The sequence below is a fragment of the Malaclemys terrapin genome, chromosome 1, assembly GCF_027887155.1.
Source record: "Malaclemys terrapin pileata isolate rMalTer1 chromosome 1, rMalTer1.hap1, whole genome shotgun sequence".
NCBI classification, from domain to species: Eukaryota; Metazoa; Chordata; order Testudines; family Emydidae; genus Malaclemys; species Malaclemys terrapin.
The window spans coordinates 73,239,054-73,266,402 of record NC_071505.1 but is presented as its reverse complement, the minus strand read 5'-3'; the positions used below and the strand labels follow the sequence as shown (position 1 = coordinate 73,266,402).

Here is a 27,349-nt window from a genome sequence, read left to right as displayed (position 1 = left end):
TGTGGCGCCCCGGGCCCTTTAAATCCCTGCCCGAGCCTCGCTGCCGGAGCTCCGGTGGTGATTTAAAGGGCCCGGGGCTCCCCTCAGCGGCTGGAGCACTGAGCCCTTTAAATCACTGCCAGGGAAGCCGTCCAATCCAGCGTGCCGTACTGGCTCTTGCCGGTACACCGTACCGGACCATACCCAATATAACACAATCTCACCAAAAGGCGGTGAGATTTTTTGGCTCCCGAGGACCACGTCATATCGGGGTAGAGGTGTATGTGTGAATAAGTTGCAGACCCCTCTGAGTGGACATCACATTTGTAGTTGGAGAGATTTCTTTAAGAGACTGTATCACAGAATCATAGAACTGGAAAGGACCTCGAGAGGTCATCTAGTCCAGTCCCCAGCACTCAAGGCAGGACTAAGTATTATGTAGGCCATCCCTGACAGGTGTTTGTCCAACCTGCTCTTAAAAATCCCTAATGATGGAGATTCCACAACCTCCCTAGGCCATTTATTCCAGTGCTTAACCACTCTGACAGTTAGGAAGCTTTTCCTAACGTCCAACCTAAACCGCCCTTGCTGCAATTTAAGCCCATTGCTTCTTCCCCTATCCTCAGAGGTTAAGAACAACAATTTTTCTCCCTCCTTCTTGCAACAACCATTTATGTACTTGAAAACTGTTGTTATGTCCCTTCTTAGTCTTCTCTTCTCCAGACTAAATAAACCCAATTTTTTTCAATCTTCCCTCATAGATCATTTTTCTAGACTTTTAATCATTTTTGTTGCTCTTCTCTGGACTTTCTCCAATTTGTCCACATCTTTCCTGAAATGTGGCATCCAGAACTGGACACAATACTCCTGTTGTGGCCTAATCAGCGCGGAGTAGAGTGGAAGAATTACTTCTCGTGTCTTGCTTACAATACTCCTGCTAATATATCCCAGAATGATGTTTAATTTTTTTGCAACAGCGTTACACTGTTGACTCATATTTAGCTTGTGATCCACTATGATTCCCAGATCCCTTTCCGCAGTACTCCTTCCTAGCCGGTCATTTCCCATTTTGTATGTGTGCAACTGATTGTTCCTTCCTAAGTAGAATACTTTGCGTTTGTCCATATTGAATTTTATCCTATTTACTTCAGACCATTTCTCCAGTTTGTCCAGATCATTTTGAATTTTAATACTATACTCCAAAGCACATGCAACCCCTCCCAGCTTGGTGTTGTCCACAAACTTTATGAGTGTACTCTCTATGCCATTATCTAAATCATTGATGAAGATATTGAACAGAATCGGACCCAGAACCGATCCCTGCGGGACCCCACTCGTTATTCCCTTCCAGAATGACTGTGAACCACTGATACCTATTCTCTGAGAACAATTTTCCAACCAGTTATGCACCCACCTTATAATAGCTCCATCTAGGTTGTATTTCCCTAGTTTGTTGATGAGAAGGTCACGCAAGACAGTATCAAAAGCCTTAAAGTCAAGATATATCACATCTACCGCTTCCCCCCTACCCACAAGGCTTGTTACCCTGTCAAAGAAAGCTATCATGTTGGTTTGACACAATTTGTTCTTGACAAATCCATGCTGACTGTTATTTATCACCTTATTATCTTCTAGATGTTTGCAAATTGATTACTTAATTATTTGCTCCATTATCTTTCCAGGTACAGAAGTTAAGCTGACTGGTCTGTAATTGTCCTTATTTCCCTTTTTATAGATGGGCACTCTATTTGCCCTTTTCCAGTCTTCTGGAATGTCTCCCCTCTTCCATGACTTTTCAAAGATAATTGCTAATGGCTCATATATCTCCTCAGTCAGATCTCAGATACCTCCTTGTCTTGTATCTACAAGTCAAATGAGCCTTGCTTCCTACACTTAATAGAAATAGAAGGAAATCTTATTTGTTTACCTTTTTTTGAAGACCGAAAAAATGATTGGACAATTTCACTTCATATCTTTGTTTTACTGGCACTGAATAACTAACAGCTCAATGCAGAGGAGGCTCTCTAATGCAAACTTTCACAACCATCACCTCTTCAATTACAGCAATGAAGAGGTCTTGGAGTGACAATTATATTCCTCTACTAAAATCCAGGTTCCAGCTCTAATGGGAGTAATCCATTCTCAGTATTTCCTCATGTATCCATGCTAAGGAAAATGGGCACCTCCTTGGAAAACTGGACATACCAATTATAATTCCTGAATTTTAAAAGATTTAGGATACTTCAAAGATATTTTTGTCAAAGTACCTTACATGATATTTATTTGGAATGCTTAAATAGAAAAACCTGCCAGAGGCAAATTATATTCCCTTAAAACACCAATACACACATAATGCTGGGACCCAAATGTATTTTTCTATTACCCATCACTCACTCACACACACAGAACAAAACACATGTAAGCATGACAGGAAACTTTTTCTTTGAGCACAGGAACTTCAGAGCTCTAACCCTGAATCTGTAATGACTTGCTGTGTGGCTTGGGGCAAGTCATCTCTCTTCCTCAATTTCCACATCTGTGAAAGTGGGATAACACTTTACCTACCTCACGGGGGTGTTATGAGAATTAATTAGCTCATGTTTGAACAACCACTTTGAAGATGAAAAGTGCTATTTAAATGCAAAGTATTATTTTTCTATAAATATGCAAAAACCAAGCACCTGCACTAATATATGCATAAAACCAAAACAAAATTATCCCTTCTCTATACATAGATGAACACAATGTTCAAATGCACTACTCCCATCCATAGGTGGGTCTCTCAAACCTCCCCTACTCCAAACACATACAATCATATCTTCTAAGATATGCAAATTATGTATTTAATGTTTGTTTTTATAAAATGTGTATATAATTTGTCATAAGACTTTCTATAAAAGCAATTAAAAGAAAACAAAAAATGTATTATTGATTAAATGACCCAACCCCTAGATATCATCTTCCCTGGCTCCATTCTAATATGTCATCATGGTTTACAGGTGATCTGTGACAAATAAAGTGAGAGAAAAAGATGTCTAAAGTACCAAATGACAGAAGTGGGCTGGATCTGACCAATAGCACTATAACAATTTTAGAGCCTTTTTGCAGTTGTTGTGCATGAGGCAAACAGGAGTTTATTTTTTAGCATTGGCTTACTCCTGATCAGCAGAGTTGTTTCAAGTAATGGACAGCTTTGGTTATTCCAACTGAAGCGAGTACCTCCCATTGCGAGGAAATTGCATGTTACTTTGAAGAGAAAATTGATTGGCCTGAAATATCCACTTCAGCAGATGCAGAGTGATTAAGCCTGTTCTGGCTAAGTTTAGGCCAATGATGCTCCCTGAGATACTAGAAACGTTAGGAATATTTTGTGCTACAATCTGTGCTTTGCAACCAAGTGCTTCTTTTCTGAGCAAGGCAAGCAGGGAAGAACAGCATCCCCAGCTGGTAGAGACTGCCAATGACCTATGTAGGACAGGTTGCTGATTTCTGTAAAGGAAGTTGTTGTGAGGCCATCACTTGGTGCTGGTGATAATAGCCAGATTTTTCCCAGGATTGCAATTTTCCATTTTTGGTTAAGGGTACTGTGGCAAAACAATTCTCAGAGCATTTTGACGTACAAAATCTCCCTGACCCCTGTCAATCTGGGTACAGACTGTGCAGTATTCTGGATGCCTTGCTAGATGATCTGCTGATAAAGATCAAGTATCCATACTGATACTGAGGAGTCCAGTGGCACCTTAATGAAAGCTTATGCCCAAATAAATATGTTAGTCTTTAAGGTGCCACCGGACTCCTCATTGTTTTTGTGGATACAGACTAACACAGCTACCCCTCTGATACATATTGATACTGTCTGATCTATCGGCTCTCATAAATACCATCGGCCATGAAGCACTGTTGACTTGCCCCATTTTCTTCCATTAGGGTTCAAAGACTTCATTCCTATCTCCTAAAGAGGTTCCAGATGGTCATTGCTGGCAAATGCTTTTCTGTCAAAGAGTGGTTCCTCAGGGCTTCATCTTCTTTCTTTCTACTCCAAGTGTATACAGACCGATTAAGGAGATATGTACTATGGTATTTTAATATGCCACTGACAACCATGCTTTCTAATGCCTTACTTAGCATTTGATAGATGCTGCACCATGGATAACTGGCTGAAGCTCAGCGTAGGCAAGAAGGAAGTGAAATTGGTAAGACTGGGGAAAGAACCCAAACATATGTCAAGAATTATATCTGGCCATACAAATGAGGGTGTGTTTCTCTATCATTTATTACTCAAGTTTGCAGTCTATGGGTACTGATGTAACCCCAAGTGCTGTTAGATGATCGCACAGCAGCGGTAATCAGGACAACATTTTTTCATCTGCATCTGGTCCGGAAGGCATAAATATTTCTTTCAGATGCGGCCTTGCTATTATGGTATCACATTGTCACTTTAATATTACACTACAGCAATGTGCTGTACATGGAACTTCACCTTAAATCATCTAGAAAACTGAAGTTAGTGCAGAATGTAGCAACTGTGAGCATACCATACTTACAGGATTGGGGATTCTATCCTGGGAAGTAGTGACTCTGAAAAAAATGTGAGAATCTTAGTGGATAATTAGTTGAATATGAGCTCCTAGAGTGATGTTGTGGCCAAAAGAACTAAAATGATCCTGGCGTGTGTGAACAGGGGAATCTTGAGTAGGAGTAGAGAAGTTATTTTACCTCTATATTTTGCACTGGTGCGACTGATGCTGGAATACAGTGTTCAGTTTGGCGCCCACAATTCAAGAAGGATGTTGATAAATTTGAGAGGGTTCAGAGAAGAGCCACAACAAAGATTAAAGGATTAGAAACACACAACTTATAGTAACAGAATCAAAGAGCTCAATCTATTTAGTTTAATAAAGCGAAGGTTGAGAGGTAACTTGATTACAGTCTATAAGTACCTACATGGGGGACAAATATTTGATAATGGGCTCTTCATTAGAAAGGTACAATTACAATCCAATGACTGGAAGCTAAAGCTAGACAAATTCAGACTGGAAATAAAAGCCTTACCTTTTTAATAGTGAGTGTAATTAATCATTTGATGAATTTACTAAGGGTTATGGTAGATTCTCCATCACTGAATTTTAAAGTCAAGATTGGATGTATTTTTCTAAAAGATATGCACTCAGAATTATTTTGGCGAAGTTCCCTGGCCTGTGTCATACAGGAAGTCAGACTAAATGATCACAATGGTTCCTTCTGGCCTTGGAATCTGTGACTTTGCTCTGATCTGCATTGGCTGCATGTTGGTTTGCAGGTAGAGAGTAAGGCGTTGGTATCGACCTATGAAGCCCTAAATAGCTAGGGACCTGCCTGTCTGAGAGATTTCCTCTCTCTCTATGCCAGATTGTCAATAATTCATAACTATTAAATTCTTTACCTCTGTAATACTTTTATAAAATGTACTCTGATTCATAGGACCAAACGAACTGTCTAACACCTGCTTAAATTACAGCAGTCATCCAGCATTATCTGGCATGAACTGTCTTGCTCCAAAGCTCAGAATTTTCAAATGTAATTGAATGGATCTCCACAGGGTATGATTTAATGCACTGAAGACTTACTTAGTATAGGAATCAGTAATCTTTCACAACAATGGAAATCCACTTAATAAAATGTTCTTCAAAGTGACAACAGACTGACATAGGATCATCATAAGATTTCGCTACGTTAAAAAAAAACTAATATGAAACACAGTCTCCTGCTAAGAATGACAAATGTTTGTTCTCAGACATCAGAGAGCCTTTTCTTTAAGCCTGGGTGCACTAGCTGCATAGAACGGCACAAGTTTTATTCAAACCTATCAGAAATGAAAATGGATTGTTTTATTTATGAATCTATCCTTCAGTATTACTAAAGTTGCACAGGAAGAAAAAAAAATAGGTTCTCTCTCCATGCTGTAACACTTTTATTTTTATCAACTAATAGGCACAAGGATTAAGTAACAGGCAACACCATTATCTTTCGAATATCTCACATTGAAAAGTTTATACAAATAAGCTGCACTTTAAGCCCACTAGACTGGTTTTATTGTATATGGTAAATCAAATCAGATCAGATCAGAACTAAAGAAACTTCTCTATTCCAGGCAACTGTATCCTTAAACCACATTTTTCTGCCTCATGCCCATTCCATGTGCCACCCATCATGGAGCAGGCAGAAAGCTTTCTGCCTCATACAAAGATCTGTGAAATTCTATATTCAAACAGTGATGAACAGAAACTGAAAGGAATATTCTTGGCACAAAGAGATCAAAAAAAAAAAAAACAAGCATAAGGCTTTTCTAACGTGCTTAGTTTATGTAACACATGAAGCCCATTCTGATAATTGTATACATATATATAGAGACACACACACGTCATTCAGAGTTATGGTAAATAGCTGTTCAGTCTAACGGCCAGAACCAAGCTGTCTAACTGTCACCAGAATTTGTGACACACAGTTACACATACACTGGTGCTTTTGATTCTCCCATTGTGACCTACGGGCTCGATCCAGCTCCCACTGAAGTCAATGGTAGTCATTTAATGGGTGCTGGATCAGGTCCAAATGGAACATGACCAAAAACTGAGGAGCCTATAGTGTGTCATATTTTTTCATACATAAAATAGACTGAAAGTGTATAAATTAAATCTAAAATCTTCTCTAATAGATCAAAGTTTTGTGTGAGAGGATAACACATGTACATGTATAATATAGTTACAGATGGAAAATATAGTGATGATAATAATGATGTTAAATCTTTTAAACACAGGTATCAGAAAACACTATATTGTGTTTTCCACATTAGCAAACAGTGTGTTTAAAATAAATATGTACTGCTTTCCGCCCCCATCCAGAAAAGCATAAGTGGATCTTTAAAGAAATAGGACCCCATGCAAACATAAAGAGAAAGTCATGTGGATGGAAGGATCCACCTGTAGTGATAGCTTTGCAGAAAACAGGAATCAAGTCTGTAAAGCTTTGGTGAGGGGGAAGGAGAGGGAGAATTTCAAACAATATTGCAAAGTGCTCACCAGTTTGCCACCAGTGATCCAACACTGGGACCTTGAAGACTTTTTTGGACCATTCTAATGTCTCCACATCACAGCGTTCACCAGCTACAAATAATGTTCGGAACCTAAATAAAATGGTAAAAATTTTAGATGTTAATGCTTGACAAGGAAAGGTAAAACAGAAAAGGAATGTATTTCTCTATAAACTTTAGAAACATGTGTTCTATGTCCAAGATGTTGAAGGGTGGAAAGTGTGTTTCTGTTCCAGCTTACTGAATGGAAATTGCATTCCTATGGATATTAATGTATACTTCTTAATATAATACTTAAAAATAGCCTCTTTTTTTGAAATGTGAAGGCCTTGGGACACCATGACTAGCTTAACAATTCAAGAAGAGTAAACTTAAATATAAAAATGTATTAAATTTAAAACAGATAAAATATAGAAATTGTGTACGGTGTCAATAGCTGTGCCACAAGTACTCCTGTTCTTCTTAAAACGAATACAATATACCAAAAAGGAGCTCTGATTGTGAGCCCGGAGATTGCTGAGGTTTTCATAAGGGTATAAAGGAGAACAATGGATGGCAGAATGTTGAAGATAGAGAGTAGGATTGGGTGTGTTATGTCAGCGTATGCTCCTAAACAAGGTAGAACTATGGAAGAGACGGAGAGCTTTAGAAATGATCTGGCAGAGTTAGTGGTCATGGTTGAGAGTAACTCCTTGTTAGTGGTGATTAAAACTGCCATGCTGGTGAAGGGTGCCCAGTAGATGGAATGGAGGGTAAATCTAGCTTTGGTAAAAAAGGCAGAAGGAAAGAAATGGGTTGAGCACTGTTTGTTTAATGGGTTCTCAGTGGCAAATACGTGGTTCAAAAAAAAAGAATCCCACCTGGTGACATGCTACAGTGGAAAAAGCATGCCCCAGGTGGACTATATTTTGATAAGAAGAGAACATATGAAAATGGTGAAAGACAAAAAGGTTATACTGACAGATTATGTGGCAGAACAACAAAGTACTAACAGCTAAAAAAAAAATCGCAGCCTGAGAAACCAGGAAAGATGATGATGCTGAGGAAGAAATTGCATTGGTGGTTATGTAAATGGAGGTGGGGAGGAGAGAAAGAGTTCTGCCAAAAAGTAAAGGAAAGCTTTCATACTTTGCCAAGAACAATGAAGTCAGTGGAGGGAGAATGGAGGAAGTTTAAAGAATGTTTCATCAAAGCAGCAGAGGTAACGTGGTAGAATAAGTGGTAAGATGGGGTGCTTTCAGAGAGAACAAGCTGGTGGTGCAAGTCTGATGTAAAAGAGAAGTTAAAAAGAAAGAATGAATAATTCAGAGAGTTTGAGGAAGCAGCTCATGATCATGAGAATCAAAAATGCAAACAAAAATTGAGGCTAAAAAGGCAGTTGGCTAAGGTAAGAATGGTGGCAAAAGAGGAATGATACTGAAAGCTGGAGGAAGATGGTAGCAGGAAATTGGTTTGGGGGCTGGCCAAATAGAGAAACAATGAAGCACAAAGTATGAAGAATTCTTTATGTGAGAAGAATGGGAATCATGTGGTGAGTAACTCTATGGAGATGGTAGAGGTATGGAAAACATATTTTCATAGGCTGTTAAATGAGACGTGAAAGCTGCAAATGCAAGCACCAACAAGTATGTGGAAGTCTCAAAAGATACTGATCTCTACAGAGGAGGCAGAAGCAGCACTGGATAAGAGAAAGATTGGTAAAGCAATTGGTGAACATAAAAATTGTTGATATGATCAAGGCCACTGGAGATACTGCAGTAACATGGCTTCACAGATATGTGATTTATTAGAGCAAGGTAGGATACCAGATGACTGAAGAATGGGATTGATTGTGCCTTTTTGGAAGGATAAGGATGATGCAGATTATCCAAACACCTATTGGGGCATCATCCTGTTAAGTCAGGTTCTCAAAGCCCTTGAGAGAATTTTGGAAGCAAGACTGAGATGCAAGGTATAGGAAACTATAGAAGAGGAGCAACATGGCTTTAAGAAGGGAAGGAGTACTATAAATATAATATTTGTAATGAGACAGAAATTTGAAAGAATGATAAATGTAGGTTTTAACTGCTACGCACTACTCACTAATCCTGAGAAAAACACAAAGAACACTGAAGTTATGCAAGTAGGGAAGGTGGAAGAAAAGAGGTTGACTGATGTTTTAGGAGAAAACTGAATCAGAAGAAAGAATGTGTACTTGGGAAGTACATTTAGTGCCTTCAGAGAAAGAACTGGAAAAGTGAAAACAAGAAACTAATGTGAAAAAGGTGACAGAAGTACTGTGGGATGGGCAACTAAGTAACTAACTGAAAGGAACAGTGTTTGCTGCATGGTTGTCCCACCTGCTGTATGGTTTGGAAATGGTGGGTCTTACAGAGATGGAAGAAAAGGAAATAAGTAGTAGACAATAATATACTGAGGAAAATGGCTAGCATGCAGAGGGTAGACAGAGTGTACAGGGAAGAAAGCAGGAGGAAGATTAACTTGGGACTCTCAGTGACCGATAAGCTGGCACGTTTGAGGTGAGCTTGACATGTGATAAGAATGGGAGAAAGACGACAAGCAAAGAAAACATGGGAGGAAGCGAACAGCAAGAAAGGAAGACTGAGAATATGTTGGAAAGACTTTGTCAAGAGAAAAGGCCTGGACCTCCAAGCCTACAAACCTGTACCATGGACTGCAAGGAATGGCAAGAAGCGTGGGCACTTCTGACCCTGTGTAAACAGGAAAAGAAGTCAAGAAATGACGGGAAGATACCAAAAACGAGTGGGGAAAAAGTATCAGAGACAATAAGAAACCAATTACACAGAAATTAAGTTGTTTTATGGAAAGACCAGTAGTCTCTCTATAGTTGAAGTTGTAAACAGTGTTCCAATTTAAGGTTGATTTTCAATAGTTTCCTAACCTTAGCTGAACCAGTAATTTCAAAATGGGATTTCTAGCAACTACTGAAGCTAACCCCCTTCCCAGAACTACAACCAATGTGCATGAATAATCTTAAAGCAAATCTTCTAAGTCATATATGAAATAAAAATAATACTTTGAAAATTTGTAAATTATGTGAGACCTAGGAGAGAGACAGACAGACAGAGAGAGACTGGCTTAAAAGCAACCTGTAAATTTCAGAGGCACACAACAATGGAGACGATATATATAGCATTTGAAACCCTGTTGAAAGTTCCATAATCTAAGAGTTTACAAATCATTTAGATTTCCAAATAGTACAATAAGATAGCACACTTATTATAGCCACCTCTTTGCTGAACAATACTCTGCATGCACATTAAACACTCAATTGATGCTGTATGTACTTGACATCATAACGTGTGTTAGAATTCTATTCATCTGGAGGATGTTCTCTAGCAAACTGCAGCAGAAACAGATGCACCTTTTGGCAGTAGCAATAGGTGCTATTTGCATTTATATTAATTATTATTATTATTATTAAATTAAATAGTACTATAACCATGTATTAAACCCACACAAGCTTTTAACATCATGTTTTATCATATGCTTTGTCACAAGTTGTCATCCCTCATGAAGCACTACAAATTCATTTCACTCCCCCTTCAGTATGGTAAGGTCTTGAAGGTGAATTGAAGTGCTTTTTAAGTAGGTCCCTACAACACAAAATATTATTTAGGATCTAGAACTTAGAACATACTAGCAGACTACAGATCTTATGCAAACTCTTACACAGTAACTTTACTCACGTGCATAGTCCCATTGTTATATTATATCACATGCACTTCTCATTTCCAAATAATTCACACACCACTTTTCATGTGCCTGTTCTTATACCCCGTATCTGTCCATAGACACTTAGGGTATGTCTATACTGCCCGCTGGATTGCCGGGCAGCGATCAATCCAGCAGGGGTCGATTTATTGCATCTAATCTAGACGCAATAAATCGACCCCCAAGCGCTCCCCCATCGACTCCCGTACTCCACCGCCCGCTCCCCTGTCAACTCCGCCTGCACCTCTCGCAGCGGAGTACGGGAGTGAAGACACTGCGGTGAGTAGGTCTAAGTACATCGACTTCATGTAGCTGAAGTTGTGTAACTTAGATCAATCACCCCCTCCTTTTTGAGGAGCAGCAGAAAACTTTGAATTTGGGTCCAATGAGAGAGACATAAAAGATAAATGACTGCATAACTGTACCTACATGAGCAGCCACATTGACCTCGATAGAATACTTGTGTGAATAAAATTACACATATACATGTGTGCAAGACTAAGCCCATAATCATTACAAATACATACAAAATATTTGAAAGTTGTTTATATTTCACTAATTTGGTGAACGTGAATTCAGGGTTCTGCATTTCTCCTGAAAACATTTTTGTTTGTTTTGGTTGGTTGTTTTTTTTTTTTTTGAGAGAGAGAGTGAGCAAGAGACTGTGTGTGATGTTCATCATGCTTGACCCACTGATATAGAGTATTTTAATCACATAATAAAGTCACATGAACATTATGCTTCACGTTTGAAGAATATGGTTTTGTGTCAAACAGTGTACTATTTTCATAGACATTTCCCTTACAAAAAATTGACAATCAATTCTATACATTAATGAACGCAAAGTTTGTTTGGCACTATAATTCTTTATTAGTCATCGTTCAGTGAGTTTCACTGTAACACACTGGACAAAATGTCTCGTGTGCGGCAACACTTCCAATTATTGTCAATGATAACAATCCAAGAGAGAAAGGGGGTTGAGATGATTCATAGTAGTATTCCTTTCTTTGCAGCATTAGCAGGATCCTGCTGTGAGGAAGCTTATAGCAATGTTCCATCCCAATAGATTTATAATAGAAACTTAATTCCTTCACAAATTAAACTGAGCTCACCAAATGAGATGTTATTCTTCAATATTTTTTTTACTCCAGTTCAGTGGAGCAATCTAATTGTTTGCAAAAGGAAACATCTCAGGAGGCAAGATTCCAAAGAATAACGAAAGCTGTATTAACTAGAACAATTAATCTTAATTGTATTAATACTATTGGCTGTAACTGTGATTTCCTCTCCTTGGACATGAGTCTTTGGCTCCATTCACAGCATCGCTCTACATGCTAGGCAATTTTCTAGTAGTAGCCAAAAGTTAATAGGGTGGGAGAAAACAAACAAAACAAACAAAAACAATTTGTGCAGTTTTAAAGAGACCACTGATTATCAATTAGGGGTCAGTAAATTAGGATCAGTGTCCATCCTCTGAATTAACAATGACTTGAGAGAGTACTTTACATAGCAGTTCAAGATGGAGAATGATGACTACAACTGCCACAAGGATCAGAGTTAAGTCCAATTTATATATATCATTTTGCTGCCATGAAAAAAGCAACCTGTGGCAAGTTGAAGCAGGCAAACAGAGGAGGATAGATGAGGAAGTTTCTAAGTTTGTTCAAAAGAGTCAGGCAATACAAGACAGCATGAATGGGTTAGAGTAGAAACAGACCAAACGTTTCCAATTTGGAAACCTATAATTAGGCACATAACTCTATATTTTGGTACCCAAGGGCTAAGGAGAGGTGCAGAGTCACACCACCTCTGAAACCTAAACATGGGCACCTAAATTTATCAGCCTGTGTTTATTCTGTCGAACTTCATCCATGCATCTTGGGGGTTTTATAATGAATTAAAATAAATCTCACAGTTATACTGTGAAAACATTAAAAAACTAAGGGCTTGTCTACCTGAGGTAGCCCACCTTGAATTAGAGTAGTGGTTTTCAACATGTGGTCCATGGATCCCTGAGGGTCCACAGATTCTGTCTAAGTGGTCTGTGAAAGGTCGTTGTTACCATAGAACAGTGGTTTTCAGCCTGTGATCTGTGGATGCCTGGGGGTCTGCAGACCACGTCTAAGATTTCCAAAGAGATCCGCACCTCCATTTGAAATTGTTTAGGGGTCCACAAATGAAAAAAGGTTGAAAACTTCCTGAATGAGAATGACCACACTCAAACTAAAACAGACAGACTTGGTTAGCAGCACAGAGTGATTCAGTTAGCAGCTGATGATTTGTTATTAACTCTAACTGCTGCATAACTGGAGCCTCAAGCATCCCCACCCAACCTCTTGCATCCTTCCCTGAATGGGCCAGATAGTTTGAACTTAAAACACCATGTAGCTTCAGCTAGAAACTTGTATGTGTGTGTGCACGGGAGTCAGGTTAGGGGCAAAACTCAAATTATAGCTTGAGCTAACCATGCAGTGAGGACAAGCTCTTAAGTGTCATATAAGTATCCCCATTTTACAGATGGGGACATAAATGTACAGAGAAAACTTTAAAAAGACTTGCCTAAAGTTAGAGGGACAAGGTGAGTGAGATATCTTTGACTGGACCAACTTTTGTTGGTGAGAAAGACAAGATTTACAGCTACAGCTCTTCTTCATGTCTGGGAAAGGTACTAAGAGTGTCACAGCTAAATAGACTAAAGCAAAAGAAATATGGAATTATTTTCTCCTACTGAAGAGTAAATCAAAAGTGTGTAAGTGATGCAGAACACTATATATGTATACATATGAAAAAAGTCCTGGTATGAACAATTTTATATTTTTAATTGCACCTAAACCGTAATGGTTACAATATGCCAATGCATTTATTATTGCAGTCCTGATCCTTGAACTTGATTTGCAAAATATCTTGTGACCTCTGTGTTAAGTGAACATGTCCTAAACCGTTGTCTCTGAAACCTGGATTCCTGACATTATAAATCAATGTAATTAAGCTTCAATCCAAAATGCACTGAAGAAGAATTAAGCTACATAAAGCTTTAGATCAGTGCATTTAGGATCCAATCTTGGAAGACTAATACATAATGTACTTTTTTGGCACTGTTCCTAAGTACAAAAGAAAACATTCCTCTCTATTCATACCATTTTCTGAAAGCCCAGGTGTTTGACCTGACAGTTTTTTAAGTTTCACCATTTAGGGTGTAACACATGAAAGAGTATTTTCAGTGGAGAGCCATCCACTCCGGAATTTGTACTCCAGTTTTACCTGACAAGGGAGAGTGGTGCCCCTAGCAAGATCTCTGCCTTTGTCTCCAAACTGTTGTCTGAAGGGGTTGGCTGGGGATTTAGTTTGCATTTACTAACATAAGTTGGTGGATATATTATGGAGTTTTTATTAATTCTTTCTAAATGTATCTAGAGACTATGGACGGGTATAATTTGAACATGTAAAAGACAAATTATTAAATTATAAGTTTGCATACTTTGGGTTTTTTTTTTAAATCTAATTCTACGACTTTTGTTGGTAGTGGTTTTCTTCTCTCTGGATGAATTTTCCCTTGGTGCAGAGGACCCATGCATGATCTCCACACCACTTAAAATGCACAGCAGGGCTGTACCGAAAGGGCCACAGGGAACATGTCAGTCATTACATCCTCAGCTCACTGCAAGAGACTTCACAAGAACTCCCATAAATTGATGCAAAGGATTCTAATAGGATCAGAGCTATGTGATCTACAATTGCACAGATCTAGTAGGGCACAGGAACTGCCATACTGGATCAGACCAGTTGTCCATTATATTTGACTCTTGGTAAATTCGTGGCCTCAATGACTTCCTGTAGCAGTGAGTTACACAGTTTAATTCCGTGGTGTTTGGAAAAGTATTTACTCTTATTAGTTTGAATTTGCCATTTTTTAAACACCAGATCAGTAACTTCTGTTCTTCCTGTCTCATAATACAAGAACATAATTTTGTATACTTCTATATACCCCTCATATTTGTCTTTCATCCAAGGTAAATAATGCCTAATACCTCTGTTACACGTGGGTAGTATTTAGGGTGACCAGATGTCCCAATTTTATAGGGACAGTTCTGATATTCAGGGGTTTATCTTATATAGGTGCCTACTACCCCTAACCCTCACCCCAATTTTTCACAGTTGCTAGCTGGTCACCCTACTAGTATTCTATGTCCGCAGTCTGACACAGGAGCTGTCTCATACCTCAAGTTGTTAGGGTAGATTTCCCCTGCACAAAGCCACAATAACTTGAGCTCTATGCAGATAAAATTAAATTTCACTGTGTGCTCCTTGAAGTTATGTTTAAAATAGATCACTCTATGGTCCAATAGGCCTGTAGTTACCATACTGTTCAGCAGCATCAGTTTACAGGCCAGAGTACCACCAGGGAAAAGTAATAATCTTTATATTACCTCTAAACCTTACTGCTGACTAATATATGCTGGCTAGCATATATATTTATATATATATTAATAATATATATTATTTGCACCATACATTTTATATATATTATAGTATATGTATTAGTATGCATTAAATACACATATTATTGTAGTTAAATAGCCTAAATTGGCCTATTCCTTTTCTATAATCCTATACTAAATATCCCATAACATCTTACATTACCTGAAGTAAGCTTTGGATTAAGTAGATAGAAAAGGTGTCAGGACCAGGATTTACGAGTATTTTATCATAGCAACAGGTAGGGAGTTATTCTCACAGGCCAGTACTGGAATATCCCAAAGGAAGAGGACAAGCTATATGATTGTTCTACCATGATACAAACCTAGAAGGTACCTTCACAGACCAATACCTGGAAAGCTAGTATTCAGAACAAAAATAAGGAAAGGAACAGAACAACAAATTAAGGAACTGGGACAAAAAGACGGCTTCCCGGAGACTAGTATCCTATAGAACCCTTTTCCTGAATTATATTATTATTGGATTGTAGCAATAAACGTGACTGACATTGATTATGTGGTCTCTTGAGTATATTTCATAACAAACCAAAGCGTGGCTAAGCAACTGACTATACAATTTATTATCATCTAACATTATCTTGACAACTGAAAGATACTGCCTTGACTAGCTCCAAGTGTTTTCCCCACTCTCCCTTTCCAATGAAGACAGATTTTTTTTTAATCCAGGTGCTCGTCTCTTGAAGGCATCGTGACATCGGTGAGATGCATGAGTCATATCTGCTGAGGAGAAGGAGATATATAGCTGGGTGTTGGCAGCATTGGAGTCTTCCAAAAGGTCTCACATACATGTTCAGAGATTCTGCTCTTCATCACACATGAACCAAATGGTAGCTAGGTTCCAGATGCACAATCTTTATTACTGGTGATGCCAGAGCCAGAAAGAACAGCTTGACTATCACATCCCAGAAGGAGTTTTTAGGACTGGTACTTAAAGGCTTTGTCTCTATTTGTGAGCTGACCAAATTTGATGCAGAAGTCACTGAGAGATAATCACAGATAAGAAACATCCAGATTCCAATTTTATAGTCATATTGTACTGTTTAACTGCACTTTAAACAGAAATACTTAAATATGTCTTTGCTAAAAATAAATTACACATATGTTATAGGTGGGGCAGGCTGCACTGCCTATTAAGATTGCCCAGCACTTCCCATTAAAAAACACTGTTTTCAGTTGCTTATAATTTATCAAACTGTAACTAATTCGACTGAGATTTTTCATGCCAGCTGTCTGCCTCAGATTGATTTTTTTTAAGTTTCAGACAAAACTGTTCAGCCATTTCCAAGAACAAGGCACGTTAAAAAAATTCTGGCAAACTTTTCTTCGGAAAACTAGTGCCCCCAGGCTTTGCAGCAGGGACTTGAAATTTGACAGGGGGTGACCTTTGTAACAGCGATGTGCCTTTTGCCATCCCAGTGAAAATCCAGTCAAATTTGGTCAAGTTCTAAGTCTCTGAAAAAAATCACAATTTGCACATACTCAGTAGAGACTCCGATTTTACCAGCTAAAATCTCCAGAATCCATCCTCACTGAGCATGCTCATCCCTCTCACAGCTCTTAATGCTGACCAGACTCTGCATGCCATCCTCACAGAGCAACTGAGCATGCTCCATTCCCTCACATCTCCTATGCGTGAATGCACTGTGCATGTACCGTCTCCACAGAGCAACAGAACATGCTTCATTCAAAGGCAACAGGGGCAAAACTAGATTTTCCCTGTAATTGTCACTTCCAGCTGCTCCAGGACAGGGTGGGGCCAAGCACCGGAATGGACAGCAGGGAGCCTGTCTCTCATGTGCTCTCAATGATCCACCTGCTGGCACCCAGGCAGGCTGGAGGAGGAAGCCCCTTAATTCAAATGCTGAAGGGACAAAAGCTGGGCCATGGGGAAGGAATGGAGCAGATTAGGACAAAGTCTAGAAAGACCAAGAGAGTTGGAAGGGGGTAGAATGGGCCTGGGTACGGTGGAGACGGGGCAGGTAGGCTGGGACTGGCTGAGCAGTGAGACTGGAACTTGTTGGTCAAGGACACCTGGACTGGGGACACAGATCACATGAGGAGCTGGAGGATAGGAAGATTGCAAGTAGTGAACAAGAAGCCTGGAACTAGGAACCAGTGGGAGACGGAAGAAAAAGCTGACAAGGAATTGGGGTGCATACAGAGAACTGGGAGGAGTCCTGTGAGGGAGACTGGGAGTCAGTTGAGGGAGGGAGGAAGAGAGAAAGATAAGAGGAGTAGCTGAGAGGGGGGTACTAGGCTTGGCTGAGCGAGGAGACTGGAATTGGATGAGGGAATGGAATTGGATGAGACTGGGGCTGGAGTAGACTGGGATTCAAACATGAGCCCAGAGTGGAAGATTAGGACTGGCTAGGCAAGGACTGGGATCAGAAGTCTGAGGAATAGAGACTAGAAAAGCAAGGAGAATGGAACTGGGACAAGGAGCCAAGGGTGAGGAGGAGACAGGACTGGAATGGTTAGGAAATATCAGAATTAAGGTTGTTTATGTAATTTGCGCTCAGTGGTTTGAGCATTGGCCTGCTAAACCCAGGGTTGTGAGTTCAATCCTTGAGGGGGCCATTTAGGGATTTGGGGCAAAAATCTGCCTGGGGATTGGTCCTGCTTTGAGCAGAGGGTTGGACTAGATGACCTCCGGTCTCTTCCAACCCTGACATTCTATGATACAATCTTTAATTACATGATCACATACTATTTTTTCATAGGACCCCTGCTTCATCTAGTGCACAAGATGGACAGTGCTCTAGGAATCAATCAAGGCTGTGTAGTAAAGGAAACTTGTCAGTAGGATCCCTGCTTGGTTGCAGAAGTTAGAAGGTTACCCTATAAGTAACGCTACGTTTATGTCACGGAGGTCTTGGAAGTCACAGACCTCCAGAGACCTCCCCAACATTCTCTGCTTCAGCCCCAGGGGCTGCTGGACTCTGGAGCTGGCAGCCAGTGGGGCCCTGGCAGGGTTCCAGCGACAGGAGACAGCAGCCACAGGCAACAAGGTTCCAGTGACAGGTGACAGACTCCTGAAGGGCCCCTCCTCAGGGTTTCAGTGATGGGCGACAGCCTTGTGCAGGGACGGTGGAGAACATGGGAGGGGAAGGCGGATGCCTCGGGCGAGAGGCTGGGAGTGTCCCATTTTTTCTTTAGGAAATATGGTCACTCTGCAGCTCCCAACAACTATGAGGGGGAACTGGCCCCACAGCTCCCAGCCACCATGGTGGCAGGGGAAACCATGGAGCTGCAGCAGCAAAAGTCACAGGTAGGTCACGTTTTCTGGGAATTTTTGTTTATTGCCTGTGACCTGTCCATGACTTTTGCTAAAAATAACCATGACAAAATCTTAGCCTTACCTATAAGTGAATGAGGCAGGGGATTGCAGGAAGAGAAAGGAAAGTCTCGTGGTTAAGGCACGGTTAATGTTGTTCTGGAGAACTAGATTCTATCCCTGCCTCGGCCACAGAGTTCTTATCTGGTGTTAGGCAAGTCACTTAAACCAAAGTTTTCACAGGTGGTCATAACTGTGTGTTCCTTAATTTCTGGGTGCCCAACTTGAGACTTCAATTTGAAGAAGTACTGCGCACTCACAGTTGCAACTGAATTCAGTGCGAGCTGTACTTTGAACATGGGAGTGCCATATAAAGCTAAGAACTCTGAAAAATCAGGTTTCAGCTTGCTCAGATTGTGCAGCCAAAATTAGTGTACACTTTTGACTTTAATCTCTCTGTATCTTAGCTCCCCAACTGTAAAATGAGAAAAGTATCACCTCCTCACTGCACAGAGATCATGTGAATATACTTAGCATCTGCATGCATCACAAACGCTATACTGATGAGCACTACAGAAAAGCCCCTGGGGAAATTAATAATTCTGTCTTTAGAGCAGGCTTTGAATAGTGTGGAGCAAATAAGGCCTAGGACAACACAATGAACACAAGGACAAAACAACACACTGATTAGCTGCTCATTAAGTGAGCACTGTTCATGCTGTGTACTGAATGATGCTAGGGTCTTGTGGAAAAAGCAGTATGTGATGACATAATTAAAGACCAGGAGGTTACACAGGCAACTTTAATTGAGGCATTCCTTATTTTTTGTGTGTCTGACTTTACAACCTTAATATTATTATTTTAATGTAAATTTTGTGTAATATATGTAGATTATTTATATATCACACATGCGCTATACACATTTACATATATATAAATAAAATACAGTTGGTATTTTATATATTTATATTCTACTGCTTAAGTGTTCAAAGCGCTAGACATTATACTCTCCTCAGTCTATGAAGTCTATTTCTATAACAAATGATTTCCAATGTATCCTTAATTCACCTTGTCAAACAGTACTGCTTTCCCAAGTCTGCCTCAGGGTCCTGCTGACGGATTGCTCTAATTGCAGTTGGTGCTGTAAAAAAGGCAGCCACTCCATGCTCTGCTAGCACACGGAAGTAAGCACCAGCATCTGGCGTTCCCACAGGCTTCCCCTATGGAGAGATTAATATAAAATATCATAGGATAAAAATATTTCATAATTCCTTGACAGCTCACGACTTGAACACGTAGCAATAGCAATCAACACATCAACAACTGTATTTCAAAAACACTTTAGAAATACCTTTGTCAATATACAATGAGATTATTCATATGCTATACCATTAATATCACAAGCTGGAGTCATGTTTCAGAGTAAACTCAAATGGTTCTGAGCTCAATCTCCAACTGTGCCCACTTAAGTGCTAGCTGCAGCTAGGAAAAGTTGGGGGAGGGATGTGTGTTAAAAGGAGAGCCACAAAAGAGCGGTTTCTACAATGGAGACAGAGGGAGTCAATTCTGCACCAACCCTGGTCCTGGAACAGTGTAGAACAGCTTCAGAGTCCCAATGGGCTGCATAGGCGGCATGTATTGGAGGCTGGGGGAGGCTAAGTGTCCCCAAACCTCTGCTAATGCTCCCCACTACAACCCCAGCCACGTTGAGGGGCTTGGGGCTCCTCTGGCCTGGCAGGCAAGAGCAGGGGGGTAGAGTGGAGGCAGGACTTTGGACGGAAGTGGCAGGGCCTTGGGCAGAAGGGGTGGGGCAGAGGGCTAGCCTCCCCAAACTGGTGGTTCACATGATGGGCTGGTTCAGCACCCAGGTGTCCCTGAAGCACAGCAGCAGACACTCCAGCCACATTCCCTTTCTCCCAGTTACACTGTCAGTGCAGAGGCACAGAAGGCGGTTATGATATTTTGGGGTTCACCCAGAACAGCAAGGAGTTCTGCAACTGCCTGCCCAGTAACTTTGGGATGTCTTAATGCTGTCCTGCTATGGCTCAGATCTCTGACCAGCAGCCTGCCCACAAGCACAAGGCCTTACCCTGACCTCCATCAGCCTAGTTACTCCTTGCAGGGTGATACCAACAGCCTTCCAGTCCCAAGTCTTCCCAAACCATCCTCCCCAAATTCTGAAGTACCAGACACTAGGACTGTTCCCCTATGGTTTGTCACCCCAAAGGCATGAAACCAACCCCCCAGTTATCAGTTCACTGTTGCACTCACACGTCACACAGTTTGCACAACCAAGACCTGCTAGGGGTAAAAGGTTTATTTAATAGAAAAACCACAGATTTAAAGATGAAATAGTAAGGAAAAGCAAACATAGACAAGTTCCACAGAAAATATGCAAAAACACCTGCTGGCTTTGCACTTCCATATTAGATAAAATCTCTTTTCTAGAATAAGGTACCTTTTCTCTTTGAACAGTTTCCCAGCATGTCCCTAGTCATAGTGGGGAATCCAGTGTTGATAGACAGCCTCCTGCCTTCGAGACTGTCCTTCAAATTCAAGAGGATTTCATTTCAAATCAGGGGTAGTCAATAGACGGACCATGGGCAAAATCTGGATAGTCAGACGCTTTTGAATGGACCCCAAAATCTTTTTATTTACTTAGTATTATTTTTATTGGTATTATTTTCTCTGGAGTCTGGACCTTGACTATACCTTGACCAAGAAATTTGGACTTTGACAAAAAAAAATAGTTGACTACCGCTGCTTCAAACCCCTTCCATTTTAAAAGGTTTGGGAGGTTTTTTTTCCCTACAGTCACTACTGCTATACAAAGTGGGGAAATACCCAATTGTCTCAATGTCTTTCCATTAACATTAATGGTCAACCACTGTCATTTCCTGGGCTGGTCATGGTCACTTGAAGCTGGTTTTGGGTAAAGAACGGGCTTGGGTTCTCTCCCCTCTTGGCTGCTCCTCCGCCCTATTGTAAGGCGATGATAAAACTGCAGTACCGATCAGGAGCACAGTTTTCTCTGTACTTAAACACCTAGGTTCATAACCACAGTCTGTATACATAGCTCATAGTGACCAAGTCCAGAACATCACAAGCTTTCATAAAAGACCCCACTCAATTCACTTTTATAGTACAACTATGCAGTATGCAACCAGTTGGTCCCAACTGCTCATTTTGGAGGTTCAAACCTTCTGTTCTCCCACTGGGGTGTCTGGACACGGATTGTCACAGTGGTAACGTAGAATTCAATTATGCTGGCTCTTTGCTACCCAGGATTCCCCTCACTTTGCAAAAATCCCCAGCTGGCTGCTCATACTGGCTTTCTGGCCCCTTCATGCCACAAAAAGGCTGGAGAGGGGGCAAGAATCTGTCCCTTTGTATTTTGGTGTGCTACAATAGCAGCTTTTTACTAAGCACTGACTTTCCATATCTCAAAACGTGTCAGGGGAATAGTAAACAACAGTAACCAGATGTGACAGATTGCCCGGCATGGCTAGGGATAAAAAGCACCAATCATTTTCTACAGTGCTGTAAATAAGGAAACCAGGTGGCACACAATCTTCTAATAAAATTTTTATTGCTCCTGATTGCTGCAGGGAGTGAAGGTCACCATACCTGTTTATTTTAAATGATAGAGATTAAGTAAAAACAGAGTGACTTTTAGGCAAAACTCTACAGCTATTGCCAGGGCCTTTTCACTAGAAAGATCACATTTAGAAGATGAACTTTCTGTATCACACAAACCAAGTCAGGAGGTATATACAGCTTTCATATTGAAAATGCCACTTGCATAAACATTGGACAAGAAGCCACAAGTGCAGAGCAAGCATTTGATTGTTGCAAATGTCACCATATTGTCACCATGCTGCACTACAGCACTCAAACAAATGCATATTACAAACTCAAATCTCCACCATCTGGTATAAATGAGAATTTAGAGTGCATTACATATATAGGTACATATTGTGATAGCATTTATCTAGATGATCAAGTCAACCGTGTTAGTCTAAGTGTCTTAACCATTCAGTAGCTGAATGAAGAGCATTATGCAAGTCTATGACAAAGTCCAAGCAGTCCTTGTTAATGGATGCAACCTACAAATGTGACCTATATCTTTTAACTGGCCACAGGAGCAAAGGATGAGTCACAAAGACCCCACTTATAGTCATTAGCAGCACATCTGATTACTCTATGTCTGAAGTCATTGAGTTTTACCCAAAGATGGTGTGGAAGGTCAAAACCATGGGGCTGGACTGTTGGATCAGTCATGAGATAAGAACAAGTTTCAAACATAATCAGTGCCTGTCACCTAGTATGCCACCCGAAGAGGATATCAAGGTCCTTAGGGGAACTGTCCAAACAGGATGCCTTGAGCTGTGACTGTGGGCTTGGTAGACTAAACACATCTTTAAACAAGGGTAGATGTGGCACACTTTGCACCTTATGGTGCATATTCTGCAAAGCAATTTGTTGCCCGATGTCAGGAGGGTTGAGGCTGAACATGACTGGAAGCCGGGAAAAGGTCAGTCAGTTTCATGGTATCTGTTATTAAACACATGGTTTTGTTTAACTGAGTGTCTACCAGTCACATGTGAGAAGAGCTGAGCCACACCAGGGAGCAGCACTCTATTACATAATAGCACAAGGCAAGCCCACAGTTTCTTAATGTCTGCACATTGCCTCCCCGGGAACCAGCTAGTTTGCTGAGCAGGCTGTTTCTTGTCTTTCATTTACAGTGTGGTCTTAGTAAGGTGTTGCTTGAAAACTCAAGTTACGGTCCAGTGTAACACCTAGATACACAAACTGAGCCCTGGTCTAGCCTGAGTCCACTCAGGAAGATGTTAAGCTGTTTGTTGGCCTTTGTGTGGTATAGACGGAAGCAGCTAAAAACTGTCCTTTTCTTTTAGTACTAGGTGTGACACTCTGCACCCCATAGTCATCACAGTGGTATGATTAAGGATATGATGACGTAATTATGATGCATCTTGGACAAATTGTGTCATGCAGTGTCACTGGAAAAGTTATGATTTGCTGAATATAATTATCCTACTTGTATGCATGTACGATTTTTGTATCTGGAGTTATGAATATTGACTATGTATCAGTATTTCAAATGTGGTTGCACCTGGGTGAAACCCACAAAGCAAGATGCTTCCAGTCTAGATGGCCTATAGTGAAGAGTCTATTCAAGGTAATGGGCCTTAAGGAAAACAATAGGCCTTGGGAGAAGCTTATCCCCCACCTGGTGAGCCTCCCGGGGAATGCTTCAGGCTGCTTATGAATAATGGCTGCCATGACTGAGTGAAACATGCAAAGGCATGTGACTAGACCATATGATACTCAACGCCATTTTGGTACCTGTATTTTTCCACAAACTGGGCTGGCAACTTGGCTTGGAACAAAGGTGTTCCCTCCATAGGTAAGACACTATAAAAGGGGGGAGTGACTTCACCAATCGGTGAAACAAAGACTGAACTGAGGGAAGTGCTGGCCCCAGGTTGAAAGAGAGGATTCCTGCCTGCGTATAAAACATATACAAACTGCCTGTACTATCTAACAGGGTCAGACCCTGTTTGATTCAAATCCTGTGTAGTGTATAAGATTTAGATTGTGTTTTGTATATTTCTTAAGTAATCTTCTTTGATCTGTTTACTATCACTTAAAATCTATCTTTCTGTAGTTAATAAATCTATTTTATATTCTTTACCTAAAACAGTGTGGTTTGACTGAAGTGAAAAATCTCAGCTCAGTTAACAAAGGCTTTGTGAATGTCCTCTCCATATCAAGGGAGGGGCAGACTGGGTAATAAATTCATACTGGTTGAGCTTTTGACCATGGCAGGAGAGTACAGCTCTGGGGTCATAGGCTGGGGAGCTGGGGATATTCTGGCTGGAGACTCTCTATTGTTGGTTCATGCAATGACTGGCCAGAGCATTCATGAACACAGCTGGGTGTGGTCCCTGCCTGTGGATGTTGGTGAGAATGCAAGCTTGGAGGGGGTTGCAGCTTGTCACAATATCACCTTGTGAGAGGGAACCCAGACTGGTATGGCAGAGGGATCAGCGGTACCCCAGTTCTAGGTTGCACCCTGGGGGGACCCCTCACACCAGGTTTATATCTCCACTTTTTATAATAATGAGTCATCTCTTTCATATCTGCACTCAGACAGGAGCGCTGGAACCTACGTAAAAGGGGGGAGTGCCCTCAGTGCTGGAACAGTGGCCTCACCTCTTCCCAGAGGTCCCACTCCTCTTCTTCCCCCTGAGGCCCCACCCACTGGCCAGGCTGGAAACTGGGACCAGGCTGTAGTAAGAGCTGCCAGCCCCAGACCCTTCCCCCCCGGGCAGGTGAACACGGTGCCCAAGAGCAGACCCTGGCCCATGTCCCCACCTCCATGTGCCGGCCAGGCAGATGGAGGGCCTGGAGCTCCCCACAGTGGCTCAGGTTCCCTGGGCAGCTCTTACCAGGGCCTGGCTCCCAGCCTGGCCAGGGCCTCAGGGGGAAGAGGAGCAGCAGGGGGCAGAGCCCATGATGATTGGGGACTAAGGCCCATCTCAGCCCCCACCCCACACACACACACACACCCAGGAGGTGCTGGTGCTGCCATGAAGCACAACCCCTGAAAAGTGGATGGGCATGGCCCTCCCACTATTAAAAGTGTGGGAGCCATGGTTCTCCAAACTCCCTCCTGGTTCTGCACCCCCGCACTCCGAACTTCTAGGTGACAAATCCTGGTCCTGTATTGCCGAGCAGATGACAACTTTGTAGTTAAAACAACTGGCACTGGTATTAGGAAGGTTGTAGGATAAATATAAAATTAAAGAATTAAAGTTAGCTTATTGGTTAAGGAACTACATACGTGTTTAAAGAAAGGCCCTGAAAGCAAGTAAAAGGAAGGCCATGAAAACAATGAGTTATAATGCCAAAAGGAATGAAGTGGGGAGAATATCTGATTCAAAGACTAAATAATGAGATAAGGGGAAGTTTCTAAAAAGAAGACCTTTAACCGACGCAGGTGACTGCAGATGCTTTTAAACCAAAGAGAATCTGTCTTAAAATGAGCTAACACAGATCTTTTCCCACCCCACATACGAGTTTTATCCCCTATGTGAACCCAGGTGCAACAGGAAAACAGTTGAACAGCAAGAAGGAAGGGAGGAAAGTGCTAGACAGGGGATACTAGTCTAACACTCAGCTCAGGCCACACAGTCCGATAGCTTTTCAGGCAAGGATGCCACTGAATTTCCTCTGGGAACTCTCCACTATCCGTTTCTTTCCATCTTATCAATTTCTCTATATCAGTATCTTCCTGCTCGCTCCTATGCCAATCTATTATCCTGCTGACCTCTTCTGTCTCTCTGAGCATTAGGACCCTGTTTTCTTCTGTTTCCCTTCCCCAAGTGCCACTTCCTCCTTGGGCATTCCCTCCAAAAATGGTCAGGGTTATCACAATGCCAGCATCCATCCTCTTCCTCACTTTGATCCCACATCCATCATGATCTGGGCTGATATTTCCATGGGAACTTGCACTGGGCCTGAACCTTCACAGCCTCCTTAAGCTGATCCAGTTCACCCCATAATTCTAACACTCCCGACACTCTATACATGACCCGTGACTCATACGATGGTGTCTCGACCTCCCTTCTCTTCTTCCAGAGAAGACATACATCCTAGCACCAGTACCTTGAAAACTAAAACTTCCAATCTCCTCCCCAGTTCCATCTCTTTAGCTAGTTTGATCGTTTCATCTAATCTTTGGGTCTTCCCCATCCGGAGCTGTAGTTGCATCTCCCCACTAAAAGCGTAACTGACTAACTGTTCTCAGGCTAAAGCATCTTGCATCTCAGAGCCTGCTTATGGGGAAGCTTTCACAACCAATCTCCTCTGGCTTCTTCCTATAGTTGAGAAAAGCTGCCCAATCTCAGTCAGTGCATGCTGCAGGCTCCAAAGAATGTGTAAGGGCATCTGTTAAGACACTTAGGGTACGTCTTCACTACCCGCCGTATCGGCGGGTAGCAATCGATTTATCCGGGATCGATATATCGCGTCTCGTTAAGACACGATATATCGATCCCCGAACGTGCTCACCGTCGACTCTGGAACTCCATCAGAGCGAACGGAGGTAGCGCAGTTGACAGGGGAGCCGTGGCCATCGATCCCGAGCCGTGTGGACCCCAGGTAATTCGATTTAAGATACTTCGACTTCAGCTATGCTATTCGCGTAGCTGAAGTTGCGTATCTTAGTTCGATTTCTCCCCCCCCCCCCCCCCCGCAGTGTATACCAGCCCTTATAGTCCTGTCAAGCCTTACTGCTAAATCCTCATCCTCCCTGTCTTTCCCTATGAGCAACAGTCTCAGGAACTTCAGCTTAGTGGAATCAGCTCACTCATTCAGACTGGCTGCCATTTCGAACTGTGCATGCCGATCACTCCGCTTTTCTTGTTCTCTACTATATGGGGCTGGGTTAAATACAGGCCATGCTGCCCTTCTTGGAGGTGGCATAGAATCATAGAAGATTACGGTTGGAAGAGACCTCAGGAGGTCATCTAATCCGACTCGCTGCTCAAAGCAGAACCAACACCAACTAAATCATCCCAGCCAGGGCTTTGTCAAGCCTGGCCTTAAAAACCTCTGATGGAGATCCCACCACCTCCCTACATAACCCATTCCAATGCTTCACCACCCTCCTAGTGAAATAATTTTTCCTAATATCCAACTTAGACCTCCCCAACTGCAACATGAGACCATTTCTCCTTGTTCTCCATCTGCCACCACTGAGAACAG

The 27,349-nt window shown here is 41.5% G+C and overlaps 1 protein-coding gene across 2 annotated transcripts in view; it reads right to left on the bottom strand.

Annotated features, from left to right (window-relative positions):
* ACSS3 (acyl-CoA synthetase short chain family member 3) overlaps nucleotides 1–27,349 on the bottom strand; it is a 122,118-nt gene that overhangs the window by 53,258 nt on the left and 41,511 nt on the right. For both annotated transcript variants that reach the window (XM_054027343.1, XM_054027352.1), the window contains 2 exons: nucleotides 19,622–19,773; nucleotides 7,038–7,141 (listed from right to left, as the gene is read on the bottom strand). In XM_054027343.1, coding sequence (XP_053883318.1) covers nucleotides 7,038–7,141; nucleotides 19,622–19,773 — 256 coding nt within the window. The remainder of the gene's footprint in view (nucleotides 1–7,037; nucleotides 7,142–19,621; nucleotides 19,774–27,349) is intronic.